This window comes from Colossoma macropomum, unplaced genomic scaffold, assembly GCF_904425465.1.
Source record: "Colossoma macropomum unplaced genomic scaffold, Colossoma_macropomum, whole genome shotgun sequence".
NCBI lineage: Eukaryota > Metazoa > Chordata > Actinopteri > Characiformes > Serrasalmidae > Colossoma > Colossoma macropomum.
The window spans coordinates 6,743,649-6,761,522 of record NW_023494793.1 but is presented as its reverse complement, the minus strand read 5'-3'; the positions used below and the strand labels follow the sequence as shown (position 1 = coordinate 6,761,522).

Sequence of the window (17,874 nt, the reverse complement as noted above, 5' to 3'; positions counted from 1 at the left end):
ATGCCAACAACGTCAAGCGTGTGGGTCTCTCTCTGCATCTCCCTGTCTCTGTTTTTCGCATCTGAATTTTGAGTTTAAGTGTCTATACGTTTATCCGCTTCGTTTGTTTGATATTATTCTGTGCTAAAACAGTGTTTAGCTCAGATTAAACTGGTGTAGGTTAAGTAAGTAGTGAGCTAACGCGTTAGCTGGCGATAACGGATGTGTTAGGTTGCTAAGCAACGAAGTTTCGCTAAACATAGTTAGCATTAGCTTAGTCTAAGCTATCTTGTATTTTAGGCATATTTTAGTAGACCGTAGTTATCGGCATCGTTCTAACTGCCGTTTCTACTGTCAGTGAAGGGAAACTACATAATTTTACATTAATTTAATGGTTAATATTTAAACCAAGTCATTCAGAGTGGTTTGGTGCGAAATCCGTTCTAGAGAAACTTAAGAGTCAGAGTTGTTCACAGTGGTGGTGATAGGAACCAGACGTCCACCTCTAAAAGCTCCCTCGCAGAAAGTTATGAAATGAAATGATTAACGTTAGATATATCCTGCTTGATGTCTGACATGTCTGAATGATTGCATCAGTTTAGCTTGTAACATGAACACGTTCTGAGTTACCAAAGGGATGCACCGATATGGGAATCGGTGGGACGATGGCGATTCCGGTAATGTTAACTGATACCAATGCCGATATATAAAAGCTGAACAGGTATAACGTAGAAATGAAGATTCATCTGCATTAGCATTGCAGAGAAACATAACACTTTTTCCATAGGATTACATATGCAGTAAAATGCAGACATTTTAGCACAGCAGCCCAGTGTTACCTAAACAGTCTCCTCTTCCGGATGGTACAAAAAATAGTGATCAAACATTGGTTTGAAATCTTGATCAAATCTAAATCGAATGTATCTGTTCCCATATAGTTAATGATAACTTTTAAGCAATCATTTGCTGCTACTGAAAATGATAGTGACATCATGCATTCCTAGTACTAGGGTCACGTTGGTTAGAGTTACAAGCGTCCAACTTATGTAGTTATAAGCTCAAGTTTCAGTGTATGCACTTATGAAAGTGATGGCACATGGTGTCCACTCACTGTCCACTCTATTAGATGCACCTGCGTTGTTGTTCCACCCTGTGGATGTAAAGCCAGAGATGATAGCTCATCTGCCGCTGCGCAGTTTGTGTTGGTCATCCTCTAGTCCTTCATCAGTGGTCACAGGACGCTTCCCACAGGATGCCGTTGGCTGGATATTTTTGGTTGGTGGACTATTCTCAGTCCAGCAGTGACACTGAGGGGTTTAAAAACTTCAGCAGCACTGCTGTGTCTGATCTACTCGCATCAGCGCAACGCACACTAACACACCACCACCACGTCAGTGTTACTGCAGTGCTGAGAATGATCCACCACCCAAATAGTACCTGCTCTGGGAGGGTCCATGGGGGTCCTGACCATTGAAGAACAGGTGAAAAGGGGGCTAACAAAGTATACAGAGAAACAGATGGACTGCAGTCTGTAATTGTAGAACTACAAAGTGCACCTATATAGTAAGTGGAGCTGATAAATGAACAATGAGTGTAGAAACAAGGAGGTGGTCATAATGTTATGCATGATCAGTGTACATAATGACTTCAAATGGCCTAATTTGTATTGCTCCGTCACTCTTGCTGTTTCAGGAAAGGATATATTTGAGCACCGTGGCTCTGTGGTCAACCCTGCCCACCATGAGGAGCCTAGGTGATGAGGGCCTGGATGAAGCGCACTGTTTGTGGGCCCTGTGTCCTCATCCCTGCTGCTGGGAGACGGAGCACCGTATTGCAAAAGGCATCTATCGCAGGGCAGCCAGAAAACCCACCAAGCGCTACACTCCTGTCCAGGGTGGGTTCACAATGACAAGGGTGCACTCAAGCTTTTATCTTAAAATATTCAAAGATTGGAGGCAAAATGAATTACATTGGCACTCTCCTTCAAAATGCTAAGCTTTCTTTGATGAAGGCCTATGTTGTGTTCTATTTATAGCCATGACATAGTAAAGTTTGTGTCATAGAAGTCTGTTTTTGAGCTCCTGTTCATAGAGCACCTTCTTTAGACACTTGATAACCTCTTTGATGGCATCCTCTGCTCTAAATACATAACATAGATATGGGTTACATACAGTATAATAATGTGCTGGGAGGCATAATAATCTGGCTTTGAGGCAAAGTGTGCTTGCGATGAGCCTAATTCATCACACAAATGGCAAACTTCAATCCAGACTGAGATTCTTTCCAGAGAGCTCCTAGTGGCCACTGGCCATGAATGAAAATCAATTTGGATACATTTAATTAATGTAATAATATGAAATGTTTTCCATGTGACTCTTATCTGATTAACTAGGACACTGTTGCCTCCCTGTGTGTATATTGAGCTGCTAATGAGCAATGAGGGGTGAAATAGGAGAATCATACACATTTCCATCAAAGTATATTCCATCAGCATTATTGATGAAAAAATCCATAATACATCTCTGAGGGGCCCTCGGAGAGAATGAGAATGACCCATACTGGTCAGGTGGAAATTGCATTTTATGGCAGCTATGAAAAAGAGTTGAATAAGAAGCCGAGCTGCTGCTAAATTAGGGTCAGATTTAAGCATTTAGATTGTACCTTCTGTAAGGTCTTAATGTCAAAAATTCACTGTATGCACTTTTTTTTCTTTCTATCAATGCAGAGAGTTTGCCATCTCAGAGCGTGGTCAGCGTCTCTGAGTGGGCTGACAGACGAAGGCATTCTGAAGGGAAGCCACAGTTCAAGATGGTCAGTTCAGACAGCTCAGAGTCTGAGGGATCTCTGCACAGTGTTCCCTGCCTACCAGTGCTCCCACAGAAGGAGAACACACAGTGAGTGATGCACAGCGTATAAGATGATCACTTGCCACATTTCACATAGACGGCGTGAGTAACCCAGTCTTACTTAATATATAATTAGCAATGCATTCGGAAACTTTGTCGTTGTCACCTTTCACTCAGCAAGATTTGCCGCCAGAGTAGTTTTAGAGTGTGCATGTTGGTCATACTGAAACTGATCAGCATGGGTCACTCTCACACAAAACATGTCCACATCAGTAGATCATTTGTAGCTATATATAATACATATTTCATTGATTCATCATATTAAAGCCTGTTATTGCACATTTACACTGTCTGTGTTGCACTATTGCTACTATTTGCACTTTTGGTAGATGCTCTATCTATCTATCTATCTATCTATATGATACAGTAAAAAGTTTGTGGAGTGTAAGTAATTTTTTTGGCATTTTTTACCCTTAATTTTACCCCAGTTACTACACATATCTGTTTCTCATTACCAATATTTATCATTTATTTGCTTTTTAACTAGAAATATTATGACATCTCTTTACTTTAATGTTTTCCTCATAAACTGAACTGTAAGGATGAACCAAAACAACAAAATGTAACATTACACTAGCAAAAAACAGCAACGACAAAAACCAATGGCTGTCAGCATTTTGTGGGAATGAGACAAAATTGCAAAACACCATATTTTGAAAAAAAAATTAATCAAGGCATCCAACAACAATATACAGAATGTAAAAAGAAAATGTGTGAAAAAAAACATTCTTTATAGACATATTTTTCAACCTTACTGTGTTGCTGTGATGACAGTTTGGTCACTTAAATTGGAAAATGTGACTAAAAATAAATATAGTCACTCAGGTTTATTAGGAATAACACATGGAATTGGAGCCTTCTGTGTGAAGTGTGAAACATATTTCTATGCAGTTTTTGCTGGCAAGTTAACTTTAGGCTAACTTAAGCACAATCCTTAGCAAGCCTGATTATTTTCATTTTGCTATACTGTTTTAATGTATAGTACATGTAAATACATGTTAACCACATTGCGAGTGACATATTGAGTTGTATTTACATTCTGTTTACATCCTGAGCTTCTGACCCTTCCCACTGGTTTAGATGTAAACAATGACAAAAACAAAACTATCTGCGAAGACTGTGGGCACAAAGTTTGAATCCTCTACTAACGAATACAAATGTAGTATGAATTGGAAGTCCAGGATCCTCCGTTTCAACAGAATTTGTTCACTTGGTTTAGTGAGTTACAAGCAGTAAGAATTCTAAAATGTCAAGTGCAGCGTCTAAGGTTTAGGCGGTATGGTCACTACTTTGGTTCACTATTCACTTGCTCTGTCCCTCCATGCAGTTCAGATCCAGCAGTCAGCTCAGCATCTCCAACATCACAGTCTAATGGCATGAAAGGAAAAGGAGTGAAAGTAAGTCACACTCACCTGACCGTTACTATGTTAACCCATCACCTGTTGAGCTTTAATTACTTTCCAGAGGTAATGACTAATGGACAAGAGCATTAAGACACCAACTGCTTTATGGTGTCAGAAAATGTCTTTTTATGGTCAAACATTGCTTGTATTTATCTTTTTTGGACAGTTAAACACAGTTCAGATCAGCCCTCCGATTGGCTCAGAGTCACCGTGGGGATCAGGCTCTCTGGTCTTGTGGGTCCCAAACCCAAACTACGTGCCTCATCATCTGTCACAGAAAAGGTATCCAGCCAAAAAGATCTGCTTTACTATATAGGTTGTCTCATATAGTCCCACAGTGCAGTAAATATCAGTCACTTTATTCAGTTTAAAGAAGGATGTGTTTATACTGGAAAGCGGTAGTTAAAGGGCCCATATCCTTATAATGCCACTTCTAATGTTTGTGTGGTTATCTAGGGGAGAGCTGGGCACAACCTAACACATTTTGGTTTTTGTGAAATAATTTTAAAAATATTGAAGTTGGAATAATCGTGTTTTTATACAAACAACATATACATCTCTGCTACAAACAAACCTTGAACTTTGTTTCTAGCACCTACCGTTTATGTACAGTTCCACCCAAAATGACGGGAAGTTACAGTGTTACAGTTTAGCGTAACAGACAGAGGGTTAGTTTAACACTTGATAGAAAAGTTTGATCAATCAGTGCAAACAAAGTTAATTCAATAAAAGTCTCTGTTGTAATAAACTAAAATATTTTCCAATCAACATAATTTCCAATATATCTGTCTATAAGACCAACAGACAGATCAACTGATACACACACATCAAATTATATACAGAAACTCACACGAGACTGTGTGTCAAAAATTGACAGATTTGTTTTTTGTTCAGTGAAAAAACACAAAACATCAGTTATATATGAACAATGTCTCTGAATAATAACTGCAGCTTTACCAGCTGTTAATGGTAATTTCATTAATTTACTTATGTAACACCTAAAATACTAACATCTGAAAGATACTAATAAAGTCAAAGAAGATCCCTGTTTCCAGATGTTTTCTCTTTTGCGTCTTAAAATCTGTGTAAACATATGGAACAAAAAGACTGAATTTACTTTATTTGTCTTTGTTTACTAGAGATGTCTTAGTTGTGACGCCGTTTACAGCTAACAGCTAACCCCGCAGTAGGGAGGCTGTACCTAAGCCTAGCTAGGACTTGCTGTGAGCTTGTCAGCTGCTTCAAAACATGTTATAGGCAACAAGATGGTGATTAAAGTAATATGCGGTTGGATTTTGTGATTTACACAAACGGCCCAGTAACCAAAAAAAATGGTATTGAAAAAAATGTCTTACATGCCCTGAAAACACTCTTTGGTGCAGATCTGTTCAAAACGCTGACGAATCACTCTGAATTTTGGTGGGAGACTGTGGCTAGGAAAAGTGGTGATGTGGCCAGAAGCACATGCTGCTTGACCTTGTATAACAATGTAAAAAGTCTGTGTTAAATTGTGCCCCACGTTGTTCTTCACGCTCCCCTATATCAAAAACATTCATTTTTACATGACCATTTTACCATCTTCCATCCTCTCTTTAATCCTCAGAATGAAACATGCTGTTTTTGTTACTGTGCTTTTAAGACTGATACATGTAAACAGTCTCTGTTCTGATTGGCTGCTTCACTGTGCTTCATTCAGAAAGCAGTCCAGGCTGAAACACTCCTTATAACTTCAGTGTGAATGGGCTGTAGGCTGAATATGCGGACATATGTAGATGGCCTGTTTTCTGTGACATCACAAAAAGAGCGAATTCAAAACAGGCTGTTTTAACAGCTTAGCTTTCATATATGGAATGAAATTGAGAGTCACCAGCACCTTTTTAAACTTTAAATGAGGAAAATTTGTTTTTCTATGAAATGGGCCCTCTAAAAAGCAATTACTAGTGAGTACGTTACATGTGATTCTGTAATGGACCTATCTGTGCTCCAGTTTTGTAGAAAGTGTTGGACAAGCTTTACAGAACCCTGACAGAAATTCCATTCAACCTAATGAGAAACTGTAGCACTGCTCAGGTTTTGTCAAAGTACCTACATTTAGAGTGTGTTATTAGTTTCAAATGATGTTTATCCTGTATGCGTGTGAAAGATCACACTGTTAGGATAGATTTTTATTTAAGCAATGGAACACGAGAGGGAGTGTGTTATTGTGAAATAACATCATGGCTGTGATTTGGTCGCGATAACACACAACCTCGAGTGTTCTGTTGCTTTTATACAACAGTTAAATAAATAAAGTAAGAAATTAATAAACTGGGCCGTTTAATATGTTTTAATGTTCGCAGTTCCTTCACCAAATTATAGTTCCTTAACAAGCAGCTTGTTGCTACGTCAGAGTAATGAACTCTGCTCACTCACTGCACAGTCTGCTGTAAAAGCATTTTTTAAAGCATTTTACAGCCCGTTTAGTTTGGCGAACGGTATTCGGTTCATTTCTGGCTGATTCCAGGTTGTTTAGCTGTTCTTCTGTCACAGCTGCCGACTGAAAAGCTGCTCAGTGGTGATGACAGTTTGGGAATTTAGTGTCGTCTCATCTTCAGAGTCTGACCAAATCGGCTGTCGGTCAAATGTGATCTTAAAAGTGTCCATTTTCTGTTTGTGGCAAAAGTAAGAAGTAAAAACGTTCAAATGGCTTGAGCGTCTCCTACAGCTGTCAAAGTTGTTGCTTAGCAATGGCATCTCAACGGAGTGAAAACGGCGAAATAACAGCACGATTAGAACGCTTCTCAACCAATCAGCTTGCATGGAGTGAACTAACTGTTGTATAATGTGTAAAGAAGCTAACAGTGGCAAATTGATGACATTTCCAGCCCAACTAGTTATGATTATTAACAGCATCATTAGTTTTGCATTTCAATCTGGAACAGACTCTAAACAAAGACTGCTAAGATTTCTCATTTGCTTTGAAAGGGATTTTTGTCAGCGTTCTGTAAAACCTGCTGCTATGAAAAAACACCTTTGTGCTCGGAGCATGGGTAGGTCATTTCTAAAACCTAGCAGATAAACTGCACAGTGGATTCAGTGGTGTTGAATGATCATTTACTGCACTCTCCTTTCTGCATCGCTAGGTCAAAGTCCCCAAAATATACAGTGGAGGAGTTAATCTGCCTTCCAGCCTGTCCAGTACAGAAGACTTCTAAAGTGGTAAGTAAAGGGGGAATCACTAAAGAAGTGACTGTTTTCTAGGAATGTCCTGATCTGGTCTGAAAAACTGATATCTGAGCCAATAAAGGCATATTTTAATAGATCAGCATCGACCATATTAAGCCTGCACCACATCTGATTATTTTTTAAGGCTGTGCTCTATGTGTTGACCAAAGCAGCCATTGTACAAATGTACAGCATTGAGGCACATTTTGGAAATTAACAAGAGGTTCAAATGGTATGTCCTTGTTGTGGTTTTACCCACTGAGCTGGTTTTGGATTGGTAATGGCTGTTACAGGACTCCGGTCAGAGAGCACAAAGTCACCAGATGGGTTCAACTTGTTTACTGTGTAGAATGGACTGTAATATATTAAGTGGTTGCCACTGAACATTTACTTGTATGTACGCATATACGTAATAGCAGTTTATCGTCTATGACTGCTATACAGACTACCACAGAAATGCAAAGGCTGCCACCGCATCACGTATGATACACGCCAGAATAAAAGTCCCCTCTTTGGTCAATATGTGCGACTCGCCTTATCAGCATAGGCACGAAGGTGTAAACAATGCCCATAACTGATAGTAAGAATTCAAACAATGTCTGAAATATGAAGAATTCACAGCAGTCTTTTATATGAAAATTTGTGTTTTTGCTGCCTACCTATCCCAGTCTGGGAGCAGCACAGCATCGCCAACAGGGCAGTGCCACCTGGGGCAGTGGGGGTTAAGTGCCGGCACAACCAAGAACATCCAGTCAGCCTGATTGAGCCGGTTGCTGACTCACCTTTCCTACCTCTAGGCTACCGGCCACCTGATGCAAAACAGCACAAGTGTTTTGACTGTGGTTACACATAAAATGTACTTCAGTTGTGATTGTGCATCTATTACACACTTAGTTGTAAGAGTAACAGTGCATTCATAGTCAAGGCTGCATCCCAAATTGCTTTCTGCCATACTATGTATGGTAGTGCTAGTATGGTGGTATGTGGTTTTGGGTGCATCCCAAGAAATAGAAGCCCTTCATGCATATTAGAAATACTTAGAGGGCAATTCCATCAATTTTTCATAATTTTTGCATAATTCTGTGTTTGTAAAGTAAACAAAGTCATTCAGAGCGGTTTGATGTGAAATGCTTCAACCACCACATAACTGTGAGTTTTTGTATGTAATGTTGATGATAATAAATAGAGGTAATTCTGAAAAAATGTGTTTTCTTTGGGGACTATTTTGCCTTGGAATGCCCTCCATGTACCTCCACACCATTACTGGCTTTTGACAATAAATACGTTTCAGGCCAAAATCTTATTTCAAATCTATCGTACAACAATGTCTCAGTCATCAGGCCGCATATTCATAACCATTTAATGGAATACTTTTTGTGAGGGAGCTTTTAGAGGGATTTAACTCTTCAGATGTCTGGTTCCCATCACCACCACTGTGAACAATTCTGACTTGGTAGGTTTCTGTAGAACAAAGCATTTCACACCAAACCACTCTGAATGATCTTGTTTGCATTGAACAATTATGCAAAGATTTTGAGAAGTTTATGGATTTTCCCTTTATTATAGGAAAACTATATGTATATATATATATGTATTGGACCAGACTCAGTATCAGCTGATACTCAGTATACCATGTTGTGTTTTCTCTCCTCTAGGAAGAGAAGCCTAAAAGTGTAAAGAAGAAGGTGCGATTCCACCTAGCCTGTTCACCCTTGACCTCTCACTCCAGGAGAGAAGCAGGGTCATCCTCTCCAGGTCAGCCTGACCCAGCCTTGGACAGCAGCCGCAGTGGTGAAGAACAGACATACGACATCCGGCGGTCAAGTGCAGGACATCCATCAGCAGCAATAGAGAGTAGAGTAGACCCTGAACCTGAAGACACCAGAGAGAGCAGTAGCTTCATGCCTACTATCAGACCTGTATTCTTCCACACGGTCCGAGAAAGAGGGGTCAAGAAAGTGAGCAAAGGTTCCCCGACATCCCTCTACAAAATGGACAGCAAGGTTCGAATGTCATACTCTCTGTTATGAGGAAATAAAGTGTTAAATAATGCAATATTTAATGTACAAAGAATAAAGAGCACAAAAGACATATAACACCCAAAAATGCACATGTACAATAAACTGAATAATAAATAATGGTGCAACAGGAAGCCATATCGCCCCCTACACTTCCTAAAGTGCATTGCAGTTTGTGAGAATGGCCACATAAATCATGGAAACATATTATAGAGCGCCTTTGTTTTTAGATAAACATGTCAAATTCTTTCCCTAATCAATCCCATTAACAACTAATTGGGTTTGATAACCAGTGAAAGTGAGGAAAGGATTAGACTCATTTTTGTGTGAATTGTTTTGGCCCTTATTAATATAAGATGCTTTGATGTGACAGTGATTTGATTTGGTGCTGATTCTCTAGACAGGTGAGGAGAGTGTGGACTGGGACAGTCTGAGGCAGCAGGCATACCTCTGGAAGAGGCATAACCTCCCTCAGCTTAAAGACTGCAGGAGCACAGTATTTCCCCCAGGGGGCGCCAGTGTATCTCAGGAAAACTTTGGATCCTCCCCTGTTTCTACACTAAGACCACATCAACGTTTCCAAAGCCCACTGTCTGTAGGTGAGAGCACGTTATGCTTCTGTTTGCCTGTAAGATACTCTGAGGCTCAGCCTTGAAAAATGTGTATATCAAATTCTTACAGGAGTAACTGATTATAGAGCTCTGAGTTTAGTAACTAAGTCTATGTAAAGGGTAAAGCCACCCACTGATGTTTTCAGCATAATGAAATGGTAAAAGACGTAAACAAAGTCATTCGGAGTGGTTTGATGTGAAATGCACTCTTCTACAGAAACTTACAGAGTAACTATGTGGTGACGGGAACCAGACGTCTGAAGAGTTTAACATGTAGTTATTACACATGACATGGTTATGCATACACTGCCTGATGACACAGTGTTTTTAGGTAGTTTAGAGAAGGTTTTGGTCAAACACACTCACCCATATGTTCATGTATATATATATATATATATATATATGTGCGTTTTTTTTTACTTCTTTTTCATTTTTTACAGAACTTGAAAATGCTAGCTACCCTTTGCAATATGCAAAATGTATTAATTAATTAATACATTTATTTTTTGATATAAATTCATGGCGGAGGAGTACATGCAGGGCGATATAAGGCAAAATAGTCCCCAAAGAAAACTTAATTTTCAGATTTACCACTATCTTACCACCATCAATAACAAATATAAAAACTGGTGGTTTTGGATAGTAAATAAAAATAGCTAACCTGGTTTCTATCAGCACCACCGTAGATTGGTGGTGTGAAGAATCTGAGTGGGTAGGTTACTGTACAGTGTAACTATATTACATTAAAATATTCTGTATGACTTTGTTTACTTATCATGGATTGTGTTATGGAGAAATTTTGAAAAATCATGATTTTTCCGTAAAGGTATTATTTGGCTAAAACTCAAATTTGTGTCAATATGAAATGTAGCCTGTAAACTATTCCTATAAACGGTTAACATGATTTGATTTCTGTGGTGTGTCGTCTTAGCTCCTGCAGCGTGGCACTGTGGGAAGGGGATTTGGCGCTATCAGCAAAGCAGCCTCTCACTGCTGTCTCACAGCAAGAAGCTCCACAGCACAGCTTTAGAGGCAGATACAGTCTCCTCTGTCTACAGTACTTCTACTGTAGGGAACCACAGCTCACTGCATGGAGTGAGAGCCGGCACACACACACACACACACACACACACACAATACAAGTTGTGAATGATTTTAGGGGAATAAAAATTCTGATCAGCCATTATAATTTTATATTTATATTTTAAGTTTTAATGTTGTACTACAGTAGTTTTAGTTAAACTTGTACTTGATGGCCACTTTGACTGGAAATAAAATAAATGATAGGTGGTCTCTGACTTTTGCCCAGCACTGTAGTTAAATAGGGAGTTCGAATCCCAGCAATGGCACAACTAAAAAGTCACTAATTATCAGAGAGTTATTGGCAACATTTCTGTCAATACCGATAAAGCTGCAGGTTGTCAATATCAGCCGATATTATCAGCCACCCAAAATATTGGTTGGGCTCTAACCCACAATATATCAACTTAACCGTCCACTCTTTGTCACTGAATGCGTAAGCTATTAAACTTGCTGTTTGTGTTCACAGTAAAATCATAGAAACCTCTGTTTATTGTATGCACACGTACATTTGATAGTTCAATGTTTTCACACATTGATATAAAACACTTTATATTGATTTAAAAATTCTTCACTTTACAATGATTCTACACTGAAAAGTTACTTTTCTGTCTGTGTGTAGATGCAGATGGTAGACATAGATGAGAAGAGTGTGAGAGAGGAGGGTCTTAAAGGCACCATCACGTCATTTAACTCACTGCTCTGCTGCCAGCACTCAAACCAGGAACGCCAGGGTAAGAAGCAAAATGTGATTAATAATGAGGGGATTTATAGTATGGTGTTAGTATGGTATAGACGTTGAGTACTAGCTGCTACCTTACATTATTGCATGTAGAGCATGGGGGCAGTTGTGGGCTGGATGTTGGGGAACCAGCCTTGCGACCAGAAGGTTGCCGGTTCGATCCCCTGAGCCAACAGTACATGGCTGAGGTGCGCTTGAGCAAGGCACTTAACCCCCAACTGCTCCCTGTGCACTGTGGATAGGGCTGCCCACTGCTCCGGGCAAGTGTGCTCACTGCCCTCTAGTGTGCGTGCATTCACTAGTGTGTATGTGGTGTTTCACTGGTTAAATGTGGAGATGAAATTTCCCTGTTGTGTGACTAATAAGGGTCACTTAATCTATTCTTTTTTAACTTTCTATCCTACTGAAATTGGGATGAACAAATATTACATGTTCTGAAAAATGTTTAAGAGGCTCCTAGCATGGAAAACTGAATTTTCCTCATTTTCATGGAAGGAAAGAGTTTGATATAGTATGTAAACATTGTTAAAGTCTCAAAATGTTCCATTCACTTTCCAGTCCATGAAGACCTTATGTGGAAAATAAGCTGCAAAGAATATACAAGTTCACTGTTTCTGTGACAAAGCCAACCTATTTACATATAACCATCAATTTTAGTCTACAGAAGTTTAGCTCCGCCTATTCTTATGGAGTGTTTCATTCCAGACTGCAAAGTAACAAAAACAGCTGTAATTGTAACGCAGTGTCCTAACAGCAAGCGAGGGTCCAAATGTAGTATTGCATCGTATTGCAAAGCCATTAGGACATCTATGCATGTCGAAATGTAAGCGGACATCACAGACCTATCAGAAAACAGCTGCTTGATGAGAGAGCTCTGCGGCTTTACTTTTAAAACATAGATTTAATAGAGTGTATAACAGGTTGTTTTACCCCCACATTTAACATCATCATCATCTTTAACCACTTGACCTAGCTAGGGTCACGGTAGCAGTTGTGAGAGCAAAAAATCCCAGACGACCCTGTCCCCCCGCAACTTGCTCCAGCTCATTCCAGGGGACCGCAATCCACTCCCAGGCCAACTTGAAGATATAATCCTCCAGCGGGTCCTAGGAGACCTCAGGGTCTCGTTCCACCAGGCCGTGCCTGGTAAACCCCCACCGGGAGGCAGCCAGAGGGCATCTTAATCAGCCTCAACTGGCTCCTCTCAATGCAGAGGAGTAGCGGCTCTACCCTGAGCTCCTCCCGGATGTCCGAGCTCCTCACTTTATCAAGTAGAGTGTAGCCCACCACCCTGCGAAGAAAGCTCTTTTCTGTCGCTTGCATCCACGATCTCATTCTTTCAGTCATTACCCAAAGCTCAAGACCATAGGTGAGGGTTGGGATGTAGACCAACTGGTAAACAGAGAGCTTTGCCTTGTGGCTCAGCTCCCTCTTCACCACTGCAGTCCGGTACGTGACCGTATTACTGCTGCCGCCTGTCCCAGCCTGCGGCCAATCTCACAAGCCATCTTCCCATCACTCGTGAACAAGACCCCGAGAACTCCTCCACCTGGGGCAGGTCCTCTCCCCTTACCTGGAGTAAGTAAGTATGGAGTCCATTTAGCATCAATGGTCTAAATAACACTGTTGAAATAGCGGTATACAACCACGGCAGCTCGGTTGTATCTGCTAATGTACATCTACTGAGTCTACTTAGCTAACTAGCTAAATACTCTTATCTATCAGTGACACAAAGCAAACAATTGGCACCTCTAACTCTCACCACTCTGGCTATTTCTCTCCATATTGTTTACTAGGAAGGTCACAGAAATCTGTGTTTCTCCTCATCCATTCTGAGGTGGATGGCAGAGCAATGCAAAGCAGTGAATCAAAAATAGAACCTATGCATCTGTCAAGAACGGCGCACCGCATCGCACGCTGCTGCTCGCATATGACCAAATGTGTTTCCTCTTACGGCAAACATAGTTAATCAGTCAAAACAGGCTCGATTTCTGACGCTTGCAATAACACTTTATTTGGATGGTCCACTGTAGATTTCTTGTAAATGTTCAGTGTATATTTAAGTAACATTTAACTGAATAGTCATTAAATGCCACTGAACTTGAAGTTGACTGTTACTTAGATAGTTCACTATAGATGCTTTGTGAATGCTCAGTCTGCCTTTCAATAAGATTCAACTAAATATCCATTATATTCAACTGAACTTGAAGTTCAGTGTGAAAGAGTTTATTAAATCTATCCCTAACCCTAAACCTAACCTAACCATAACCTCAAGGCAAAACCTACATTTACTTCTAACCCTAAACCATAATGTTGTTGATAATCAACTGAAGTTTGTTAATGATTTAAGTAGCTGTAGAGCATCTATAGGGAACCATTCAAATAAAGTGTGACCAAGTTTGTTTAAAGAATTACATTAGCTCACGACTTCAGTCTGAAAGTAAAGAAGTAATCCATCCTTTAAGAGTGTGTATCCCACTACACAAGATCACCCCACATCTTATTTGGTCATTCTGACCTTTCGTAGGAGGTCATCAAAACCATCAAAAAACAAGTTCACTTCTTGGCCCAAAATTATTTGGGGAAAGATCTAGTTACATTTTTACCATTTTGGAGAGAAATATAACATTTTGTTTTTTGCTGACTAGCTAAGATTAATATTTTTAATGGAGAAGCATCACATGCTTTGTTTTGAGCTCTTACCTGCTGTGAACCGTTCAACCGAAAGCAGCATGAGTACCAACATTACAACTTTATATAGGGGGGTTGTAACATTAATTAGAAAAGCCTGTAAAATTATGCACACAGTCAATTCAATACAGTTTTATGTTGCTTGAACCAATTGAGCTTTTCAGCCTAAATACATAAAAATGTGTGCATCAGCATAAATAAACGATGCTATTTTAATAGCCACGGTAGTTCATTTCTTTTTCTCTCTTCCCCTCTTTTTCTCTCTGTTCCGCAGGCAGTGAGTGTGAGAGGTCCATATTCCAGGTTGGTCACAGTTTCCCAGAGGGGTCAAATCACAGTGCTAACAGCAGCCTTAGCATCATCACTGGAGTGGTGGAGCCCTGGAGAGAGAGCAGGTCTACAGACAGAGACCCAGGACCCAAAGACTACCAACTGTCCACTCCCCCACCCAGCCTCAACTCACTATAGCATACACGTAGGCTGAAGTAGTGTTTTGTGTTTAGATTAAATGCAGACTCAAAATAAATGAGTTTGTATTGTTTCCTTTCTTAAGTGTACTTACTTAGTTCTTGTGATTTTGATTAACCAGTTTTTAAAGTGGCTTTATTTTATATATTTGTAACTGCTGTTATGACCTGAGAACAGTAGGTGGCGATCTAAATCTTTTCATGCATGCCAGTTGTTAAATAAATAGGCCATGACGTGGTTGGCTCAGCAGTGAGAGCCCATGTATTGTGAAGGTTTACATGATTACCTGCATGCCGAGTAATACTGGCCAGATGTTACATTACAACCCATTGTCCAGTACTGTGTCCAGTGCTGCTCTTGCAGGTCTGTCCTGCTGTCTGGGGTCTGGAATCACACCCGAGAGACTCAACTCAGATTCGCATCACCGACATCAGCTCGGATTCACACCCCATAGACCTCAGACACTCGACTCAGATTCGCACCCTAAAGACTCAACTTGGAGTCTCATCCCAGAGATTTGACTCACAGTTGCACCCCAGAGTCCCCAGAGTCCCTTGTGTCCGACTTGCACTCCAGAGACTAAGCTCGGAATCGCACCTCAGAGACGGAACCACATCACAGACTCAACTCAGAATCGCACCTCAGACTCTCAACTTGGAATCCGCCTCAGACTCTCAACTCGGAATCCGCCTCAGACTCAATTTGTAATCACACCCCAGAGACTCATCTCAGAATCAAACCCTAGAGACTCGACTCAGACACACTACCCAGAGACTTTACTCAGAGTTACACCCTAGAGACTCAACTCGGAGTCACACCCAGAGACTCAACTTGGATTCGCACACCAGAAACTTGACTCTGACTGGCACTCCGTAGACTCAACTCGGAATCACACCACGTCACCGAATTTGTAATCACACTCCAGGACACGAGTCGGAATCAGACCCCAGAGACCCCAGTGGCTCAACTCAGAATCACACCTCAGAGACTCAACTCAGAGTCACACCCAGAGACTCTACTTGGACTCCCACCCCAGAGTCCCGATTAGGACTAACACACCAGAGACGTGACTACACCACAGACTCGACTCTGAATTGCTCCCCAGTGATTCGAGACTGGACTTGAAAAATCATTGACATGTGCTTTATTACCAGACTGCAGGCCTTGTTGCATGAAAGGAAGGATGTTTACTGGTTTCCTAGTTATAACACATTTTGTTTCAGCTCATCAAACGGATGAGTTGGATCAGGGAATTCACTGCACCTTATAATAACGTGGTGCTGTGCTGCCGTCTCCAGGCCCTGCTTCAGAGTGCACACAGGGCTGATATTCACAGTGTCCTGAACACGATCAGAATGTATTTCTGTTTCCTCTGTCAGTAACAGTCAGCATGGCAACACACACACACACACACACCCAAAGGCACAGCTGTGCCGTCTGCCCTGGGTCAGTTCTCACACCCAGAGTCTGTCCCCATGCCAACAAACCTCCAGTCCCATAATACACTACACACACACCCATTCCACTTTTTCCATGAGGACTTCGCCAGAGAAGAATGTGTGTGAGAGAGAGAGGTGTTTCCTCAGTGAGGAGAGATTTCCACAGCTCATGCCCAGTCCACTCCAAGCTGCTTCATGTGGATGGGAATTTTCATCTCTACCTGCAGAGTCCAGTTCCAGGAGAGACCACTCTGGCATTAACAATGACATCTTACATCAAGTGCAGGAAGCACTTTGGTACGGTGTACAATGGTCGTGACCCTGACGCACGTAAATACATACGCAGGTGCGTGACATGGGTGTAGAAACCATTATAAACTGTTGGGCAGGTTTATTAAGAGAGGCGCCAATTAGTGGTGGCCAGTTCAGCGTTAATTAGCACTTGCATAATAACATTTGAGCAAGGCAATATAAACCCGCGTTTGGCTCACATGCCATTTGTATGAAAGCGCCAGGTACGGGACAAGTTTGTATCCTTCTCTGATTCTGGTTGAAATTGTGACTCATTTAGTCCAAACAGTGACTTATTATATGACTTATAAATAATCACTTTTTTTGACCTTCTGTTTCTAAACACACATTCATTTTCAGCTCTAGAGATGAGCTGAACTTGAGTTCTGCCTTTATGTAAAATCCCTGTTTAATTTCACTACATGATTTTTAACCCCTAAGCCATAGCAGTAGCTTCAGGAATACATTGATTGAACAGCCAAGAGAGTTTCCATATGTGCTTTTATCATTTGCTTGGAATCATTTGGAAAACTATCAGATCATTAATTTGGCCAAACCTATTCTTAGGCTGGCTGTACATGGTGCAAATTTCATGCAACTGTAGTTGCTTAAGACCTAAGTGAAACTAAATTGCACTTAAGTTGCACAATATAAAGCGTCCTGCAACCCGCTTGAAACTCAACCACAACATTTGCAAGTGTCACAACTTCATGTAAGTTTCATGAAGCAGCCAATCAAAGTGCCGATAATGCATCAAGTGATTGTGTCAAACATCATTTCAAACAACTGATTTCACAGATAAATGGACAAGAAGATACACTTAAGATGGTTCATTGGGATGTTGAAATGGGCGCTTATAGCCATATAAAGTCATATAGTAAAGAACCATAGATAGATAGATAGATAGAAAATTGTATGTTGTATATGTAAATAACACACTGCAGATGACTACATAGCGAGATCGACGCAGTATATTTAACAATATATGCTAATTTGACTATCTAGTGGAATAATCATATATGTTGTGTGCAACTTTGTTGTT

General features: G+C 40.6%; 1 protein-coding gene across 1 annotated transcript; it reads left to right on the top strand.

The window, feature by feature from the left end:
• Window positions 1-5: 5 nt before the first annotated feature.
• Window positions 6-15,156, top strand: LOC118813130. Its single transcript, XM_036578298.1, has 11 exons — window positions 6-20; window positions 1,672-1,873; window positions 2,705-2,873; window positions 4,213-4,282; window positions 4,455-4,570; window positions 7,411-7,486; window positions 9,148-9,495; window positions 9,911-10,109; window positions 11,053-11,216; window positions 11,824-11,935; window positions 14,909-15,156. The coding sequence occupies exons 2-11, from the start codon at window positions 1,720-1,722 to the stop codon at window positions 15,100-15,102; spliced, it is 1,602 nt and encodes a 533-aa protein (XP_036434191.1). The 5' UTR covers window positions 6-20; window positions 1,672-1,719; the 3' UTR covers window positions 15,103-15,156.
• The last annotated feature ends 2,718 nt before the right edge of the window (window positions 15,157-17,874 follow it).